This window comes from Centroberyx affinis, unplaced genomic scaffold (assembly GCF_046629955.1).
Source record: "Centroberyx affinis isolate AG114_WGS23_722 - 3 ecotype Tasmania unplaced genomic scaffold, CSIRO-AGI_Caff_v1 ptg001105l_1, whole genome shotgun sequence".
Lineage (NCBI taxonomy): Eukaryota > Metazoa > Chordata > Actinopteri > Beryciformes > Berycidae > Centroberyx > Centroberyx affinis.
In genome coordinates, this window is record NW_027279648.1 from 26,023 (window position 1) to 43,720 (window position 17,698).

The 17,698-nt window shown below is 42.5% G+C and overlaps 1 protein-coding gene across 1 annotated transcript in view; it reads left to right on the forward strand.

Moving 5' to 3' along the window:
- LOC139647726 (1-phosphatidylinositol 4,5-bisphosphate phosphodiesterase epsilon-1-like) overlaps nt 1-17,698 on the forward strand; it is a gene marked incomplete at its 3' end in the record, with an annotated part of 53,907 nt that overhangs the window by 23,714 nt on the left and 12,495 nt on the right. The window contains exons 4-19 of the mRNA XM_071523689.1: nt 1,032-1,186; nt 1,670-1,837; nt 8,523-8,668; nt 9,151-9,298; nt 9,558-9,668; nt 9,841-9,950; nt 10,143-10,259; nt 13,212-13,340; nt 13,431-13,567; nt 14,849-14,955; nt 15,441-15,565; nt 15,737-15,881; nt 16,218-16,379; nt 16,598-16,712; nt 17,000-17,159; nt 17,289-17,411. Coding sequence (XP_071379790.1) covers nt 1,032-1,186; nt 1,670-1,837; nt 8,523-8,668; nt 9,151-9,298; nt 9,558-9,668; nt 9,841-9,950; nt 10,143-10,259; nt 13,212-13,340; nt 13,431-13,567; nt 14,849-14,955; nt 15,441-15,565; nt 15,737-15,881; nt 16,218-16,379; nt 16,598-16,712; nt 17,000-17,159; nt 17,289-17,411 — 2,158 coding nt within the window. The remainder of the gene's footprint in view (nt 1-1,031; nt 1,187-1,669; nt 1,838-8,522; nt 8,669-9,150; nt 9,299-9,557; nt 9,669-9,840; nt 9,951-10,142; nt 10,260-13,211; nt 13,341-13,430; nt 13,568-14,848; nt 14,956-15,440; nt 15,566-15,736; nt 15,882-16,217; nt 16,380-16,597; nt 16,713-16,999; nt 17,160-17,288; nt 17,412-17,698) is intronic.

Consider the following 17,698-nt stretch of genomic DNA (forward strand, 5'->3'; position numbering starts at 1 on the left):
CACTGGCATGAAAATAAAGCACATTTTGTGTTGCATCGAAGTGATGACAAGGACAACTTTCTGATTTCCAATGTCACACTTTCCAACAGAAGTGTGTGTGCCTGGGTTTTTCTGTGTACACAGCACGAAAAGCCAGCTGAGCTCATATATATCTGTTCTTGTCATCATGTCGAGTGTGTGTGTGTGTGTGTGTGTGTGTGTGTGTGTGTTGTGAGTACGTTTATGCGTGTGCACATTAGTTTGCATGGCGTGTGTCCAGGCAATGTACAGTATGTGTACCTGGCAGCAAGTACCAATGTAGAAACTGTCCATTAGTCCTGTGTTAGCAGAGATGAGGACTGGTTTGTGTGTGTGTGTGTGTGTGTGTGTGTGTGTGTGTGTGTGTCTGTGTGTGTAAACAGACAGACTAATGGACCAGACTGAAATCCAAACACAGGAACTGGCTGGTGATCAATGCTGTTTACTTCCAGAGGGTGATACGTCCAGACTTAACTTGGCGGGCTGAGGTCGGGGTGTATTCCGGTAACGAGGGGATTGATGGGTCTGTACATTTCCAGAGGAGTTGACAGGGGAGAATACATCAGAGGAGATAACTTGACACTTTCTCCCTCTCATCTCTTTCCTTCCTGCTCTCCTTCCCTTTTCTCTCCGTCTCTCCAGACCATCAGCTGTTTAACAGTGCAGCCAGCAGTAGTTCTCTGTTCTTCTCTCTCTCTCTCTCTCTCTCTCTCTCCCTCTCTCTCTCACTTGCTCTCTTTTACTCTCTCCTCCCTACTCTCCTGATGTAGATCTCTGTCTCTCTCTCTCTTTTTCTCTCTTTCTCTCTCTCTTTTTCCCTCTCTCTCTCTCTTTTTCCATCCAGAATATCAGCTGGATAGCAACACAGCTAGCAGCGTCTCCCTGTCTCTGAGTGAAATTAGGATCAGTCAAGTAAAATTCATTAACTCTCTCTCTCTCTCTCGCTCCCTCTCTCTCTCTCTCTCTCTCTCTCTCTCTCTCTCTCTCTCTTCTCTCTATCTCTCTCCATGCAGAGCGTCAGCTGGCTAACAGTATGGCCAGCAGCAGCTCCCTTCCTCCCAGTATCAGTGGGATCAGTAAGGAGCTGGCGGAGCTGCGCCACCTAGTTCAGTTCCCTGAGGAGATCGCCTGTATCCTCACCGAGCAGGAGCAGCAGCTCTACCAGCGGGTGGGAGAAACACACACACACACACACCCATGCACCTACACTAAACCTGGGTCAAACATTTGTAAATAGTTTTTATAGTTTGTTTGTCGCTACCAGTTTTATTTTGTTCCTGATGTGGTAAACACTGCCCATTTGCTTCTCTAAGCAGAATTTAGCTGATACACAAATGGACACAGAGACACACACTTACATGCAGTCATAGTATGTTATTGTGTCAGTGGAGGTTGGACACAGTATTTCTTGAGATATTAGGAAGGGTGAGAGCAAAACAACAACGGAGAACTTGGTAGTAGACTTGGTTCTATGCCAGCGGTAATCCCACAGTCTGCGCTCAGCCTTTCAGTTCCTCTATTCAGTGTAATAAGACAAACATTCTTATAAAAAATTTAAAAAAAAAAGGAGTAGTCCAAAAGAGTGACTGATATCCTCTATTTCTGCAGCTGATCTATTCATCCATCCATCCTTCCATATCTCCATCTACAGGTCTTTCCCCTGGACTACCTCTGTTTCCTCACCCGCGACCTGGGCAGTCCCGAGTGTCAAACCAAACGCCACCCCAACCTCAAGGCCTCGCTGTCGGCGCCCACCATGCCTACCCAGAGTGCACAGCGACGCAACGCCGTGGAGGACCTGGTGGCGCGTTTCAACGAGGTGAGGAGAAATCCACTCCGACAACGGGCTTCCCATCCCATTTCATTTGATTTAGTTTGATGTGATTCAATTACCGGTGGTTAGACATTACATGATTCAGCAGGACTTGATTCACTGAAGAAAACTTCCAAAACAGTTGGATTTCATGTTTAATTCAGTCTGATTTGATGGGATTGGATGAGATTCAGTTGATTCAGTTCAACTCCCCTCTGGTTAATTTATTTGAAGATAATTTGATGTGTTACACTGCGTATTTTTCAGCGCAGAAACTTTTTTTGTGTGTGTGTGATACACAATTTGTCCTGACATGAACCTGCTCAGGCTTTACCCATGGGTGTCTCACACATAGGTGAGCATTGGGTTAGTAGTTGGGACAGGATTATCATGCTGTTGCTCTCTGCTCACTTTTTCTCTGCACTAGTTTTCTTGGCTGTGCTCTCAGGAGTAAATCGTTTTAGAATAGGAAAAAATACAGAAAGAAGATGCCAAAGACCTCTGATTCTGATTAATGTTAAATGAAAACCATCACCAGGCAGGGACAAAGTTGTTGCTTTTTGAACGTGGCAATCAGGTGTTTTTCCCCCCGCTATTTAAAACATCCGGAGAGGTTTTTGTGTGACTTGAACTTGAACTCAGTAGATACAGCACAAGCTGTTCGGCAACATGAAAGGGAGATGGAATTGACAACAGGAATTCAGGTGAAATATAGGGAAAATAAACAGTACACTAGAATTTCTCTGGGCAACAGCAAGTCTCCGTGAAATCAGTGCAGAAGTACTGAGACATTGTCTTGGGCAGTGTTGCCATACAGTTGTTACAAATAAATCAACTTTTTGAGCCAATGGCGATGGGTAGTATTACCTTCAGCTTGGTGGGAGATTAAGCTAAATTAAGAGGGTAACATAGTTGGCAATAAGGACCAGAGATATATTGGAAAAAAACAAGGTTGCTCCTGATTTGGTGACTGTATACCATTTGAACTGTCCTTTAAAATTGACCTCTACATGACATCATCTAAGACGGTGGTTCTCAGCCTGGGGGTCGGGACTCTCCAGGGGGTCTTGTGAGGGATAATTTTGGGGGGTCACAAGATGATTTGTGGGATAGGGGAAAAAACATATTTCTACCATACAAATTTATTATCATGTCTATTTTAAATTTTTCTCTAATGTTTGCTTTTTTTCCTTGTGAGATACTGAGTAGATCTCAGCCTCTAGGCCTCCTCTGATCAAATGAAACGACCTGAAAAGGGAAAATCATTCTTTGGTTGAGCTGTTCACTGAGCTGTGTGACGGCAGGTCAGGAGCAGGCATGGTTTCATTTTAAGGGTCACGAGCCAAAAAGGCTGAGAACCACTGATCTAAGAGACAGTGAAATTGTGATTTCATGTTAAACTGAAAGGTTTTTGAAAGGCATAGCAGAGCAGTAATTGTGTTTTCCTTCAGCTGGATTGGCCCTGTTATATACTGTATTTGGTATGCTAGTCATACCAACTTATCAGCTCATAACATAAGCACACACTGTATGTTCGCAAACACACACACTTGCAGAGTTGTGTTAGTTGGCTAAAGTTACACTCCCTTTGTGTCTTTTATGCTGAGTGACTTCGAGGATAAACAATCAGAATACTGTACTGCTGAGAGAGAGAGAGAGAGAGAAAGAGAGAGAGAGAGAGATTGATTGGGAATGATGATGTCATCTTTAAGTTGCATGCCTTTAACATCAGCTGGTTTTCATTTAAGTCAGTGAGAGGGGAGACACAAAAAAAAATATTTTCCCAAATGTGCATTCTAGCCATATATGGAGATAATGGACCCAGAGTCCAATGACAACAGTAATTCCCCATGGGAAGATGCTGACAAAGCCCTGAAGTGGCTTCCTATCTCAGATGCCTCAAACAGTGACTGTCCATAGAAGAAGATGAGGTTCTGTTCCCGTTTTCTGCTTTGATTGTGTGTGTGTTGGCCTGGATACATTTTCCTGTGATACAGTCTGTCTCCGAGTGATGGTGGACAATGTTGTGTTTATTATTTTATTAATATTTCTAGAACAATGTGACTTAGATGATCTTGCAAGTGACTTGATTTTTTTGTATTTTAATTCTTCCAAATCAGACACATTAACCTTCATCCTCCAACAACTCCAACAAAGGATTTTTTAAATTGAGAACTCATTGATATGAACGAGAAATGGAAATAATCCACCATTGGGGAAAAAAACTCGATCACTAGCAGAAAACAAGACAAATTATTAAAATAATCAGTAACTGAAGTCTCTGGACAAAATGACAACACTTTCCCATCCACTGTATTTTAGCGATATTAAATGATGAACTTAAGGCAGTGATTTGTCTTGTTTACAAAATGCGTATACAACATTTTGTAAATAAACTCTTCAAATCTAATTTCGTCAAATATATCTCTGCTTAAGTGTGACCCTGAGCCTGTTAGAGCCATGCATGCGAGTGGAGGAGTGTACAGTTGAAAGGATAGGATGGCAAGAGGGTTGGGAGGCAGGGAGGGCGAGCGGATTGGGGCCCTTGTTGCTGTCCAGAGTGTTTAGCTTTGACAGGCACAGTATGTGCTCATGTGTTGAGTTTGTAATAGTTCCCTGTCAACCTTGGTTATGTAATGCATGCATCAAGTGGAAACTGACCCTCATAGTTCAACTAATAACACACACACACACACACAGATGGAGACAGACAGACGGACGGATGGACACACACACAGACATCAAAGGGAGATCAGCTTGTACCCAGCTATGCTGTGTACAAGTGTGTGTGTGTGTGTGTGTGTGTGTGTGTGTGTGTGTGTGTGTGTGTGTGTGTGTGGTCAATGTTACTTATAACACCTTTGATACATTTGATATAGAGGCTTTTGTTATGTTGTTAGGAAACACTCTTCTCCTCTCTTCTCTACTCTACTCTACTCTACTCTACTGTATTTTGGCTTTGGCTGATTTATAAAATATTTTGTTTGTCAGTTAGATTTATGCTGGGGTGATGATTGATGTACCAGTAGATTGTGTCACTGCAGTGTTGCAGGTAGAACTGTAGACCGTTATTTAACCTACTAATCTGCTGCCATCCAGTTAGTTCACCCAAAGAGGATGTATACATGTACTGATGCATGCACAGACAAACACACACACACACACACACACACACACACACACAGTCTTTATCTTATAATCTTTCATTTTCTCTCTCTTTCTGTCTCTCTTGCTCTCATGTTTTCTCGCTCCTTCTTTGCCCTCTCTTCACTCAGTTTTCTCTCCTCTCTCTCCTCTCCCTCTATCACTGTCTAGCCCTCTCATCTCGCTCTCTCTCTCTGTACATCTCTCTATCTCCTTGCTATCATCTCTCGCACACGAAACCAAACACACTTGTGTGCTATCTGGAATATCAGAAGAGGTGCCAACTCTGCACGGCACCTTGATGCGCGGCAGTTTAGAGAGCCCCCGCTTGCCAATGGCCAGAGCAGTTTAGATGGTGAGCGTAATCCAACCCAGCCGCCAACACGGCTGCACATTATGTCATAACACAGGGACAAGTGACTGATAGCAGAGCTTCACACTGGCACGCACAGGGCAGGGGAGTAAAAAATGACATGAGCTAGCCATATAGATCATAGGCCCGGATTCAAGCAAGCGTCTGCCCTGCTGAAGTGTCGTTGAGCAAGATACTGGATCCCCGCCAGGTCCAGGCTGTTTGTTTTTTTCTGAAGCAGATACTCTGCCCTCCCTGTGGATTGCAGCAAGCTAAAAGAGAGTTTCCCTACGGTGATTTAATAAAATCGCATTATTATTATCAATGGGGTTACAGTAATTGGATGACAAAAGGCTGATGACTCAAATACATGCATTTACTGATGGAAGAAAACACCTAAATCAGATCATGCAGTTTGTTTTGATGAAATAGGTGAGACTGGTTCATTATTGTCATGTTTGAAGGAAAGAATGTATTTTGTGTTTTAGTGTATGTATATAAATATACTGTATCCAGTCTGAAAGAGTGGTTAATAACAGTCGTAGGTGATGACATCAGGGCTATTAAAAATACAATTTCCTTCCAATAGATTTTTGAGGAAAAGTGATACAAACGTAACTGAAATTAATCATATTATGTTCCTCAGTTTGACTAACCCAATAAATGGTTACTGAGAACAGTTTAGAGGAGACAATTCATTTTCTGTGATGGATTACATTTTCAAAGTAACCTTCCCCAAGCCCCGGCTCTCCTCTTGCCTGCACTTCTATCACACAGGAATGCATAAACATGTGAGCTCTCACTCACGTTGGATCAAGTGAAATACTGAAGCTTTTCAAAGCGTGAAACTGTTGACTGGAGTCAAATTAAAGTATTGGCTTTGAGAGTCTGACACTTAATTAAAGCCTTGCATATTATGGAATGATTACACTGAACACTTTGTTCATGTTTCTCAAGTAAGTTCTGTGTGTGCACAGGCTCTTATCTAAAATATCTGTATATATGTTAGATGGTGTATATGTGTTTATGTGTACCTGCGTTTGATATGTGAGTGTCCTTGGGTTCATGACTAGTATCCCACTGAGCAATTTTACGTTGATTAGACGTTTAAAACACGTCTAAATGGCCATAGCCGTCTAGGCTAAATTAAGTTTAAATGGGGTTGAAAAGTGAAAGTTTATTAGATGTCTACACATAGACAATATTATCCTGGACTATATGAGAGCTACGCATAGACGCAATGTTGAAATTACTTCTTGTGCTCAGATAATTATCTTAGTCTACAGGACTTCTCTGGTGCATATTTTTGGTATTTACAGATGTTTATTCATTGTAATAATGTATTTACTGCTTGGTCTAAAATAGGTCTATACATAGCCGTAATGATCCTGGGCTATATGAGAGCTAAAGCATAGACGCGATGTTGAAATCACGTCTTTTGCTCAGTGGGATATGTCTCTGGATCTGTATACATGGACTGGGGATCTGGTTGCATGTGTTATGTCTGATTTCTGCGCTCGCTTGTATAACCGACTGTGGTCAGAGGTTACATCAGAAGAAATACTGGACACTCAAGCTCCATATACATTTTTATTCACCAGTGTTTCACCAGGCAAGCTGTCTTCACATGTGCAAATATGCAAATAGTTAATATCTGCTTGATGTATTGCCCTAACCCCAAATTCTATCATTGTATTGTGAGTCAGAATGGAAATAACCTCAGACTCAACCTCATTATATGAAAGTGTGTGCTTTCTTACAGGCATATGTCTGCCAGTGTGTGTGCGTGTGTGTATGTGCGTATGTGTGTGTGTGTGTGTGTGTGTATGTGTGTGTGTGCGTGCGTCTGTGGCTTTATTTAGTCCCTGTTAAGTCAGTCTGTGGTGGGCTTTACAGATCCTTACATAACCCAGTAATAGATCTCTGGGCCAGGGGATGTTTTTACTGCCTGCAAGGGGGTTAGGGAGTTTAGTGTGTGTGTGTGTGTGTGTGTGTGTGTGTGTGTGTGAATACATTTGTGGGGGTCTAACACATAGAGCACGAAAGGGAGACACAGAGAGCAAGAGGCAGCCGATCGATATCTGATCTTTTCTTGCCCATCACAGAAAATGTGAAAGGAAGCTGAGCGGTATCTGGTTCTGCCATCATGTCTTTTGTGCGCATGCCTGTGAGCGGTTGACGCAGAGACTGAGCGCAGCCGATAGATATCTGATCTCAGTCTGTCGTGTGTGTGTGTGTGCGTGTGCGTGTGCGTGTATGTGTGTGTGTGTGCGTGTGTGTGTGTGTGTGTATGGGCCTCAGTGTATGGCCAGCTGGCTTGTGTCTGTGCGTATAGTGTCACTGTAGACACGCGTTGCCATACTGGAATGCAGAAGAGATGATGTGAGCATAAGTAAGCTTTAAGCTGTCTACACACACACACACACCCTACACACACACACACACACACACACAATAAAGAGTTATAACTGACAGTCTGTTGGCCGTGGACACTATGTAATTCAGGAGTGTGTAGTAATAACACACTGACAGCAACAAGCAGTTACTCTCCGGTGTTCTGTCCTTTGTTAGTTTCATAAAGCTGTTTGGCTCTGACCATGAAATTAAACCACCATTTTAGTCAAAAAACTTTCATATACATCATTCAGTCACCAATAATCAAGCTTGTGAGATGTTTTAACCACCAGAGAGTGTAACAGGTCACTCTGGTCGGGGTTTTATCGCAGCATATGTCATGAAGGAAGAGAGGGTGATTTATGTTATTTATGTAGAGAGGTGTTATGTTGATAGTTCATCATAGGTAATATTATTATGTTTTAGTCATTGAATATCATTGTTGGGTTCAATGGAGAAGGACAAAAGGCAATTGTGATGATTTTATGGGTTTGTTTGTACATGACTGTGGTTAGACTGATATATGTATTTGCCAATATGTCAGCTGATATTGGCTTTTTATTAAATATTGGATATGGGACAGTTATGTGATCCACCTCCAGTATGATGGAGGAACAGATCATTGTCAACACGATACCTTAAATCATAATGTTTTTCTATATTAATGCCTTCTTTCTGTTGAGTTCTTGATTGATAAAGCTGGTCCTTACAGCAGACTCTAAGGCTATGGCTGATTCTGTATCACTTTGACTGTGACCGTAACATTCTATTTACAATCAATCAATATATTTGTATCAACAGGTGAGTTCATGGGTGACGTGGCTGGTGCTGACAGCGAGTTCCATGGAGGAGAAGAGAGAGGTTTTCTCCTACCTGGTCCACGTGGCTAAATGCTGCTGGAACATGGGGAATTATAATGCTGTCATGGAGTTCCTGGCTGGACTCAGGTTAGAAGGAACACACACATACACACACACACACTGATACTGCACACACAAGCATACACAGGTATACACACATTCACGCACACACATGCTCATACACACGCTTTCTCATGCACATACACATCTCTCTCTTGCTCTCTCTCCCACACACATAAGCACACATAAGCACATTTGTTTTACTACACTTGCAGGTACCTTCCATTGACTAACATGCATTCTCGAACATTCATTCTCTACCACTAACATTTATTCTCACCCTTACCTTTAACCTTAACCCAATCCTAATTCTTACTATGAACCCCCGGGTAGAAGTGAACAAAATGTCAGTGTGGAGGATTTTTCTCATTTTTTAATTCTTCATGAGACCTTTTGTTTCTTAATTGTGAAAGGAAAAAAAACAAAACAGAAAGTCATGCATGCACACACACTCTCAAAAACATTCGTTTTTTTGCCAACTGACGTCCGCATTTTCCTCTGTCCTCCAGGTCCCGTAAGGTGCTGAAGATGTGGCAGTTTATGGACCAGTCGGACATCGAGACCATGAGAAGCCTGAAGGATGCCATGGCTCAGCACGAGTCTTCCTCCGAGTACAAGAAGGTCGTCACCAGAGCTCTCAATATCCCAGGATGCAAGGTGGGCTGCTGGGACATAGTTGGGAAATGTGATGGTCTAGTTTGCGGTGTGATTTAGTCCTGAATTACCTCATGAGGTATTTACTGTATGCTATACTGTATGCTATACTGTATAGGTTCAATAATGCATGCATAATCTATCACTGTTTCTTCATTCCTGAAAACTGAACTTCTTAGAGACGTGGTAAAGGTGAACTAATGAGAATACTGTACCGGCAGTAATGGGATGCATTATTCTCTCTCCTGTCCCTACATCATAGGTGGTGCCGTTCTGCGGGGTTTTTCTGAAGGAGCTGAGTGACGCGCTGGACGGGACAGCAAGCATCATCAGCCTCAAGCCTCCTCTAGACAATACAGATGACTCACTGGAGGTAAACACACACACACACACATTCATACACACACGTATCTTTAGACAATACAGATGACGCAATAGAGGCAAGACATATGCACAAATTCACTCTCACTTAAGATGTAAGAATATGAGATGTCTAGTTTGTTTACTTCCATCAGTCCTTATCTTGTCTGTCCCCCTCTCTCTAGTTTGTGTCTGACTATAGTGGACAGCACAACTTCCTGTCCCGGTCCGGTCCAGACGGTCTGCACGTCCCAGAGAAGGAGGCCACTGTCAGCAATATCCTCCAGATTATCAGGTACAATCACACAGACAACTGTAACCTGTTTAAAAAAACAAATGGAATGAATGTTTTCTGACCTGCTGTAATCTGCTCTGTTCTCTACTTTACTGTATTCTCTCTCTGCTCCTCTCTCCTCTCCTCTCCTCTCCTCTCTTCCTCTTCCTCTTCCTCTTCCTCTTCCTCTTCCTCTTCCTCTTCACTCCTCAGGTCCTGTAATCGTAGTTTGGAGGCAGAGGACCCTGATGACCCGTCCACCAGCCCCTCCTCTACCGGCCCATCCCCAGCCTCCAGGAACAACTCCTTCAGGGACCGCAGCCGCAATCAGTCAGTACCCACTGTTTTCCTTTTTTTGTATTTATTTTTTATTCACACTTTATTTATTCCTAAAGGACAAAAAAAATCTTTTTGCTTGGGATTCAGAGTCTTGCTCAGGGACTGCAGCAGGGTGGATGTTTTCTGTCACGGGGTCTTGAACCCAGGGCGTCCAGCTGAAGGATGATCTCCATTTTTCACCACACCTCCCTGCTACCCAGGGAGGCCCGGGGTTATTTGATACAGTAGTGCAGAGTAGAAAGAGACAGAAGGTGGGCTGTTGCACAAGTTGCGACCAAGATTGTAACTCATATCAAATGGCACATAGCTCATGCCCCAATCCATCAAGGCACTGGGACACCAAGCACCAGTTGTCTTGTAAACTGAAATTGTTTCCACTTTCTCTGTTTATTGCCATTTTACTTTTTCTTTCTTCTGTGTAAGAAATGACTCCTCTTTTCTATCAATATCTTTTCTCTTGGTCTTGCTTTCACACTGTCTCTCTGTCGCTGTCTATTTCTATCTCTCTCACTCTCTCACACTGACACACACACACACACACACACACACACATTGCAAAAGCAAATGGGATCAGAGCAATCTAATTAGTTGCCTTTTCCCTCAAATCTACAGCTAACAAGAAAGGTGAATGTAATGATACAAGATAAAAAGGGATTAGCGTCTGCCTTCAAATTGCCTCCTGGCATTGACTATTGTTACAAACCTAACCTAATCATGCCTCATCAGCTCCATGTCTGAGACATGAGAGTTGGTGTTAAAGTGCAGAATTTTACACCTAAAAGTCAGCAACAGTTGTCTCCCATTTCCTCATTCTGAATCCCCCATTCCATTATATGGCCGCTATTGTGCCACTTTCCGTCTCTTATGGCTCTTATGGCAGATTGGAAAGTTTCTATTATGTAGAGCCATGACCCTGCCAGCCAAAGGTCACTTTCCAAAATTGAGTTATTTCTTTTCCTGCTCGTTCACAGACAATGACCCCAGGACAAAGTAAAAGAAAAGGGTGCATTGCGTACAGTCTCATATCAGAACTATGGGGACTGCCACGGCCCACAACGGCTGTCGAACTGTGGCCACTCCAGACCTCACTCACACAGGCTGCGTGGGTCTTGCTTTGGCACGGCTGGTCACTTGCTTTAGAATCAAAATACAATTGAACTTCCTCTCCTACAAAAGGGTGGATGTACTAAGGGTGTTGGCATAGTGTTTTGTGTGTCTTACATTGTGGAACATGCTTATTTTAGCATATAAATGTGCGCCGCTGATGATACAAAATATCTATTTAAAGATTTAATGGAGTGGACTATTGCATCGTTGGTTCATAATCATAGAGTTAGCAGTAGAAAGGGTGTTTCTGGATGTACGATGGCATTCTCCCTTGGTACAAATAAGATGACTGCAATATGATTGACCATACTGTCAATCATAATAATCATCACATAATTATTGTTTTGTACAAAGTGCATGAGACTGAAAGTTTTATTGTTCAACACAGCTGCTACTACACTGTCCAGTGAAGCAATGACTTGTGTTTTAACAGGAATGCCTATGCTATCCGTTCAACAATATGATGTAAAGCCAGTGGTTTCCTTAGGTGGAAAGCTTTTAGAAATTTTTCAGGCATTTTCTGCACATTTTCCTGGTGTATGCAGTCTGTCACATCCCAGGTTTCTTTTTTTAGATACATTGTATTTACAACATAACTTCTGTGCCCAGATAAACTGGATGCTTAGCAAACCCCTATCTTGTTCTGGGTCATTCCAATTTTCTTTCATAAAGCACAACACAGGCACAAGATAATGGGTTTGTGAAGGAACATATTTTAAGATTGTTATTGCGATGAGGTGATGCTCAAATAAACACAGATAACAGGTTTAGTTTCCTGTCAGGACAGGATGGACTAGAGATCTGGTAGTTCTCAGCGCACTGGTGGCTGAAGCGTGTTGGAGCACTGGATTTATGGTAATTTTGCAGGGGTCATTTTGGGGTTGGCCTGTGATGTTGGTACAAATTTTGTGTTTCTCTGTGTTGCTAGACAGTTCTTGGACAGTTCAGGACTGAATTATGATGCCATGTTGGAGCTCTCAACAGATAATAACCCACTTGGCGGGGAATATGGTGTTAATCTGTCTGTACTGGGATCTAGATAAACACTGGTTTTCTTGCTCAAGGGTTTTTAAAATGATTTTCTCTGTTCCTGACACCTTATTGAAACAAATATTTCCATCTAGGCTGATTGTTTTGGAAAGCAGCTGAGAACTAAAGTAACTTCCATCTTCCTCTTGCATCCTCTTGATTCTTGTTTTGTTTTTTTCTGTTCTTTTTTCTTTTCTTTTCTGAAGACGTGGCTTACCTTTGTGTCCGCTCTTCATGTCTCTCACCCTTCCTCCCCTCCCTCTTTTCTCTCCTTCTCCCTGCTCTAGTTCGCACTCTTTTAGGATGCCACCAGAATCAAACCATGTCTTGTAAGTGGTTATAAGCGTTTTAGGACTTTTGAGCTTACTCACTAATGTCTAGATGGTTTGAATTGTAGTTTGAATAGTAGTTTGATCTGTAGTCAAAGAATTTGCAATGACAAATGCATGATGTTTTTTTGCTTGTTCAAACCCCTGCACTACAGCACAGAGTACTGTTTTTTTTTATTGTGCTGTATGTTAGATGCAGGTCATTTCTTTTCTTTCTTTTTTCAATTTTTGACTGCACCTCAATGCACTTTCTAAATAGTGATGCTTTGTTCCACTTGCTAAGTAAATGTTAGGTAGAGTCTCTGATGCATTCGTTTCCTCTTGATCTCATCTGTCATCTTTCTCCTTTCTCTCATCTTTTTCTCTCCTGCCTCCCACCTGTCTCTCCCTTTTCCTCCACTTCCCCTTCAACCCCCACTTCTTTTCCTCTGTCATCCTCCATCCTTTCTCCTGAACCCCACCCTCTGTCCATCTGTAGATTCACGGTAGGTGACCTGTCGGATTCAGAGAGCGACTTGTCATTGGAGCAGGTGGTGAAGGATGTGGAGTTTCAGGGGACTGAGGAGACCCACCGAGCTTTCAGCCACGGCACTGAGCTCATCCCCTGGTAGGACACACACACACACACACACACACAAACACAGCCAGACAGAGACACACACACACAGATAGTCACTCTTTGCTTTCTTCCGCCTAGGTACGTGTTGTCACTGCAGCCGGACGTGCACCAGTTCCTGCTGCAGGGGGCTACAGTCATCCACTACGACCAGGACAGCCACCTAACCGCCCGCTGCCTGCTGCGACTACAGCCTGACAACACAACACTCACCTGGGGTAAAACAGGATAGAGAATGGAATAGAATAGAATAGAATATGACTTTTAGGTGACATAACCCTCTGGCAGCCATAGTGGAGGTCCACATCTCTTGGGCCATAGTGAAAAGCTGGTTGAACAATGCTGTCTCTACAGAATTCAATAGACATGGTTAATATCTGTGGTGTTTTTGACTGGGAACTGATCATTTCACCACTGATACATCTAATCAATACAGTAACATCAGTTTGTTAGCTAGCTATATGTATCTGGTAAGCTACCATCACTGTCTTGTTGTAAACACTCTGGTTTGCTCACTAGCTAACATATCTGGTAGAAGCTAAATTAGCCTGCTGGTTAATAAGCTAGCTAGCAAAGCCAAAAACCAAGTGTTTGTTCAGGTTAACTGAGCTGACTCTTCTCAAGCAAGTGTTTTGGAGTTGATACTATGACTAAAGACAAGACAATTACTTTGTTAACTTGGAGACAAATCTATCTTATCAGACTATTCAATATTACTTACAATATCACACCTACTGTACACCCACACCACCGCTATCTTTTTCAGGTTTCTCTACATTGGAGAACAGCCAGTTCTCCAATGTGCCTCCATGATGGCACTTACTGTGGTTGATAGATTTGTGACACAACTGCAAAGCCTCTATAGATAAAACACCACACTAATAATTGTATAGATGTTATATAGGTAACTATAAAAATAAAGGACACCTCAGAGTAAATGAAGGATTTAAATTGTATTAAAAGTAGGGTTCTGGTGGCTTGTGGTGATTCAGTACCCTGTGTAGCCCCTCTAAACTGGGGTTTGTATTATTCAGACAGTTGCCTGTAGTTTCAAATGATGTAGTTTCATCCAACAGGTCAGTTTAACGGGTCAGCCATTGTGCTTCTCCAAAGATGACTTACAATGAGTTGAAGATTGCTCTCACTGTTAAACGGTGAATGTGTTACGATAAACTTAAAAGCACTGCCAAGCACATTTCCTTTGTCATCAGGACATTTTAGACATGATGTATATATATGGCAGATAAGCCCCATTTCCTATACCATTATTACTCTTTAAACATGTGGAAAATATGTGTATCTGTGATAGAAAAACTATTTCCTGTGCCATTATTAAATTTTAAACATATTGTGAATGTGTTTATCCATGGTAGGTGAACCCCATTTCCTCTGTTAGAAACAGATTTTAAAGTGGTTGTAAATGTGTACATCCGTGGCAAGCAGTTTCCTATGCCTTTATTACATTTTAAACATGTCGTAAATGTGTTGATTGATGGCAGGTAAGCCTCAGAGCGGAGGGGCTTCCCCCACTGAGCCTCCACTGGGACTGGGACAGACTGTGGTGGCAGGACTCGCAGAGGGCCTGCTGGACCTGGGAGTGGTGAAGGTCTGTAGATGAAATTACAGTATTAATCCAGTATCTACATTGCAAAAATCATCATCAGGTCATTTTATCTTGTACATCATCAACTTGTTTCAAGAGGGTTCTTGAATCAAGTGACATTATTTTGATCCTAGTGGAGTGAGACAATCCATTTCAAGACGCTGTCATGTGTTGCTGGACATTTGCCAAATTGCATTGCAAACCAGTGAGATTATTTCACAGCGGTGACATTTACATTGTTCAGCCTGGGTTCAAATGAAAAAGTTGGGTGACACACCTTATTCCTCTCATGTGGGGACTCTACACTTCACATCACTGCAGATATCATTATATTTGATACTTTAAAGAGTAAAATGTCACCATGGCATCTTATAAATCGCATATGATGTTCTTCGGTCAAGTGTACCAATAATGCCTTGTGTTCGAGTATCATGTGGCATTCATGGGTTAGATTGTGCTCATGACATTGTGTTTATTTGAATGTCCAGGCGGTGTTCCTGGGTCACCATGGAGTGGACGTCCATGCTGTGTGTTTGCAGAACAAGCTGAGCCAGATGACGGTGGAGGAGAACGGCCTCAGCCTCCTCTATGGTCTCAGTACCACCGACAACAGGTTCGTTACCACGAGAGCCTGCTTTGAAATACACTTTATATCCCTCATTACAACTTGGAGACTTCCTTTATATAATGGCTATCTGTAGTTTTTGAATGTTTGCAAAACACTGGAGGGATTGCCTTGTAATTTAACTCTGATTTCAAGTGTTCTACTTACTTCTATCCATAGGCTGCTGCACTTTGTGGCGCCCAATCACACAGCACGAGTGCTCCACAAGGGCCTATCAGAGCTGGTGAATGCAACCAGGAAGCTGAAGAGGTTTCCTGACCAAAGGTTGCAATGGCTGAGGAGGCAGTATGTCAGTCTGTATCAGGTAAACTGTGAATTGGATGTGTTTTTGACAGTCCCTTGCTTTCACACACACCTATTTTCTATCACTGGCTGAATTAAACCAAATGCATACTCGGAGGGATTCAAAATTCAAAATGACCAAAAGAGCTGCAGGAACAAGTGAAAGATATAATTCTTAATGATTAAATAAACATAGTAAAAAAATATTAAACATATGAAGATGTGAAAGTCTAATATTTTCTTCTATGTAGTACAAAATGGTTTAAATCAGTGGCCTAAGTTTCTCCTGTTTATATCTGCATGTTTGCTTTGTGTGTGTGTGTGTGTGTGTGTGTGTTTGTGTGTTTGTGTCTGCTAGGAGGAAGCCAGGTACGAAGGCCCTACACTCGCCCAGGCCATTGAGCTGTTTGGCGGGCGGCGGTGGAACATGGGAACGGGCGGGGTGGAGAAACCTGCCGGCCAGAAGAACAGCCCTCTGGGTAACGATAAGACCAAGAAGAAGAAGAAGGTCCTTGTCAGGGTCAGTACATACCAAGTTCTCCTCCTGCTATTTTCTACAAAAGATGCAACTTTCAAAGGAGTCAGTTGAGGATTCAGTAGATCACACAGAGGACAAACCTTGGGTCCACTTTGTTATTCAAACCATACTCAAACTAGCCAGCCCACACAGATTTAGCTTCTGATCCTGACTAGTTACTCATTACCACTACTGCGTGTGTGCTTTATCCCGCAACACAGGGAGACAGTGGGGATGCCACAGATGACGAGATGGTTTCCAGGAAAACACGGAGCTGTAAGGAGGGACTGTATCGGAACGGACCGGAGTCTGACAGCATAGACCAGGAAGAGCCAGGTGAGACTTTCAGGAATCAGATAAATTCACGGAAAAATAAATCTATAGATATTATGCTAAGTAAGGGTGTAGCGAGATTATTACACCTATGTTCAATGGATGTCTGTGTAGCTCACTTCATAGCCAAGAAAAGGTGTTGAAAATGCACCCTGTCATTCATTATAAACTCATTCAATGTGTTAATCTGAAGAAAAAGTTACACATGGCCTAAAAAGTTGAACACTCTCTTTCCTGTATTGTCTACATATTTTATGTTTATTTACTCTCAGTCTTGTTTCCCTCCATAGAGGACAGCTTCCCTGGACCGTTCTCCCTCTCAGCCAATAGGAGCCCTGGATTGCTGACCTCTTCCTCCTCCTCCTCTTCTTCCTCCAGCATGGCGAGCTCCAACCCGTCCCGCCCACAATCCTCTCCCATCCTATCAGGAAGTTCCAAGACACAGCCGGGGTATGTGTAAGATGACCTTTTTTCCGTTTTCATTCAGGGTAAAAGCCATTTCAAAGAAGAGCGGCCTTTTCTAGTGTGTCAGTGGAAGTAGGAACTCTTTATATGTTGCCTTTCTTTTGTGTGTTGCAGTGCGTGGAGCAGCAGGTCGTGGCACGGGCGAGGGAAAGGCTGCTTCAAAGGCTTCCAGAATCTCATGATCTCGGACAGCACCATGAGCTTCATTGAGTTCGTTGAGCTCTTCAAGTCATTCAGGTAGATACAGCACATTTTTCCACTTTGGAGATCCTGTTTTGTTTTTTTTAACATACTTGCTGCACTGCTACTCCAGTTTTAGGAGGCAGTAGGCTATTGGTCAGAGAGGTGGGCTTGGTTCGAAAGGGAATATGTGTAACAATATGAATGTGAAGCAGGCTGTTCAGTCTGTATTTTAAAATCTTCCAACCGAAGCGGAATTCAAATGGCAGCTTGGCAGGCTCCATTCAAAGTTTTAGAATCTTAATAAATATTTCTCAGTGTTATCTAGCCAATAAACACATTTT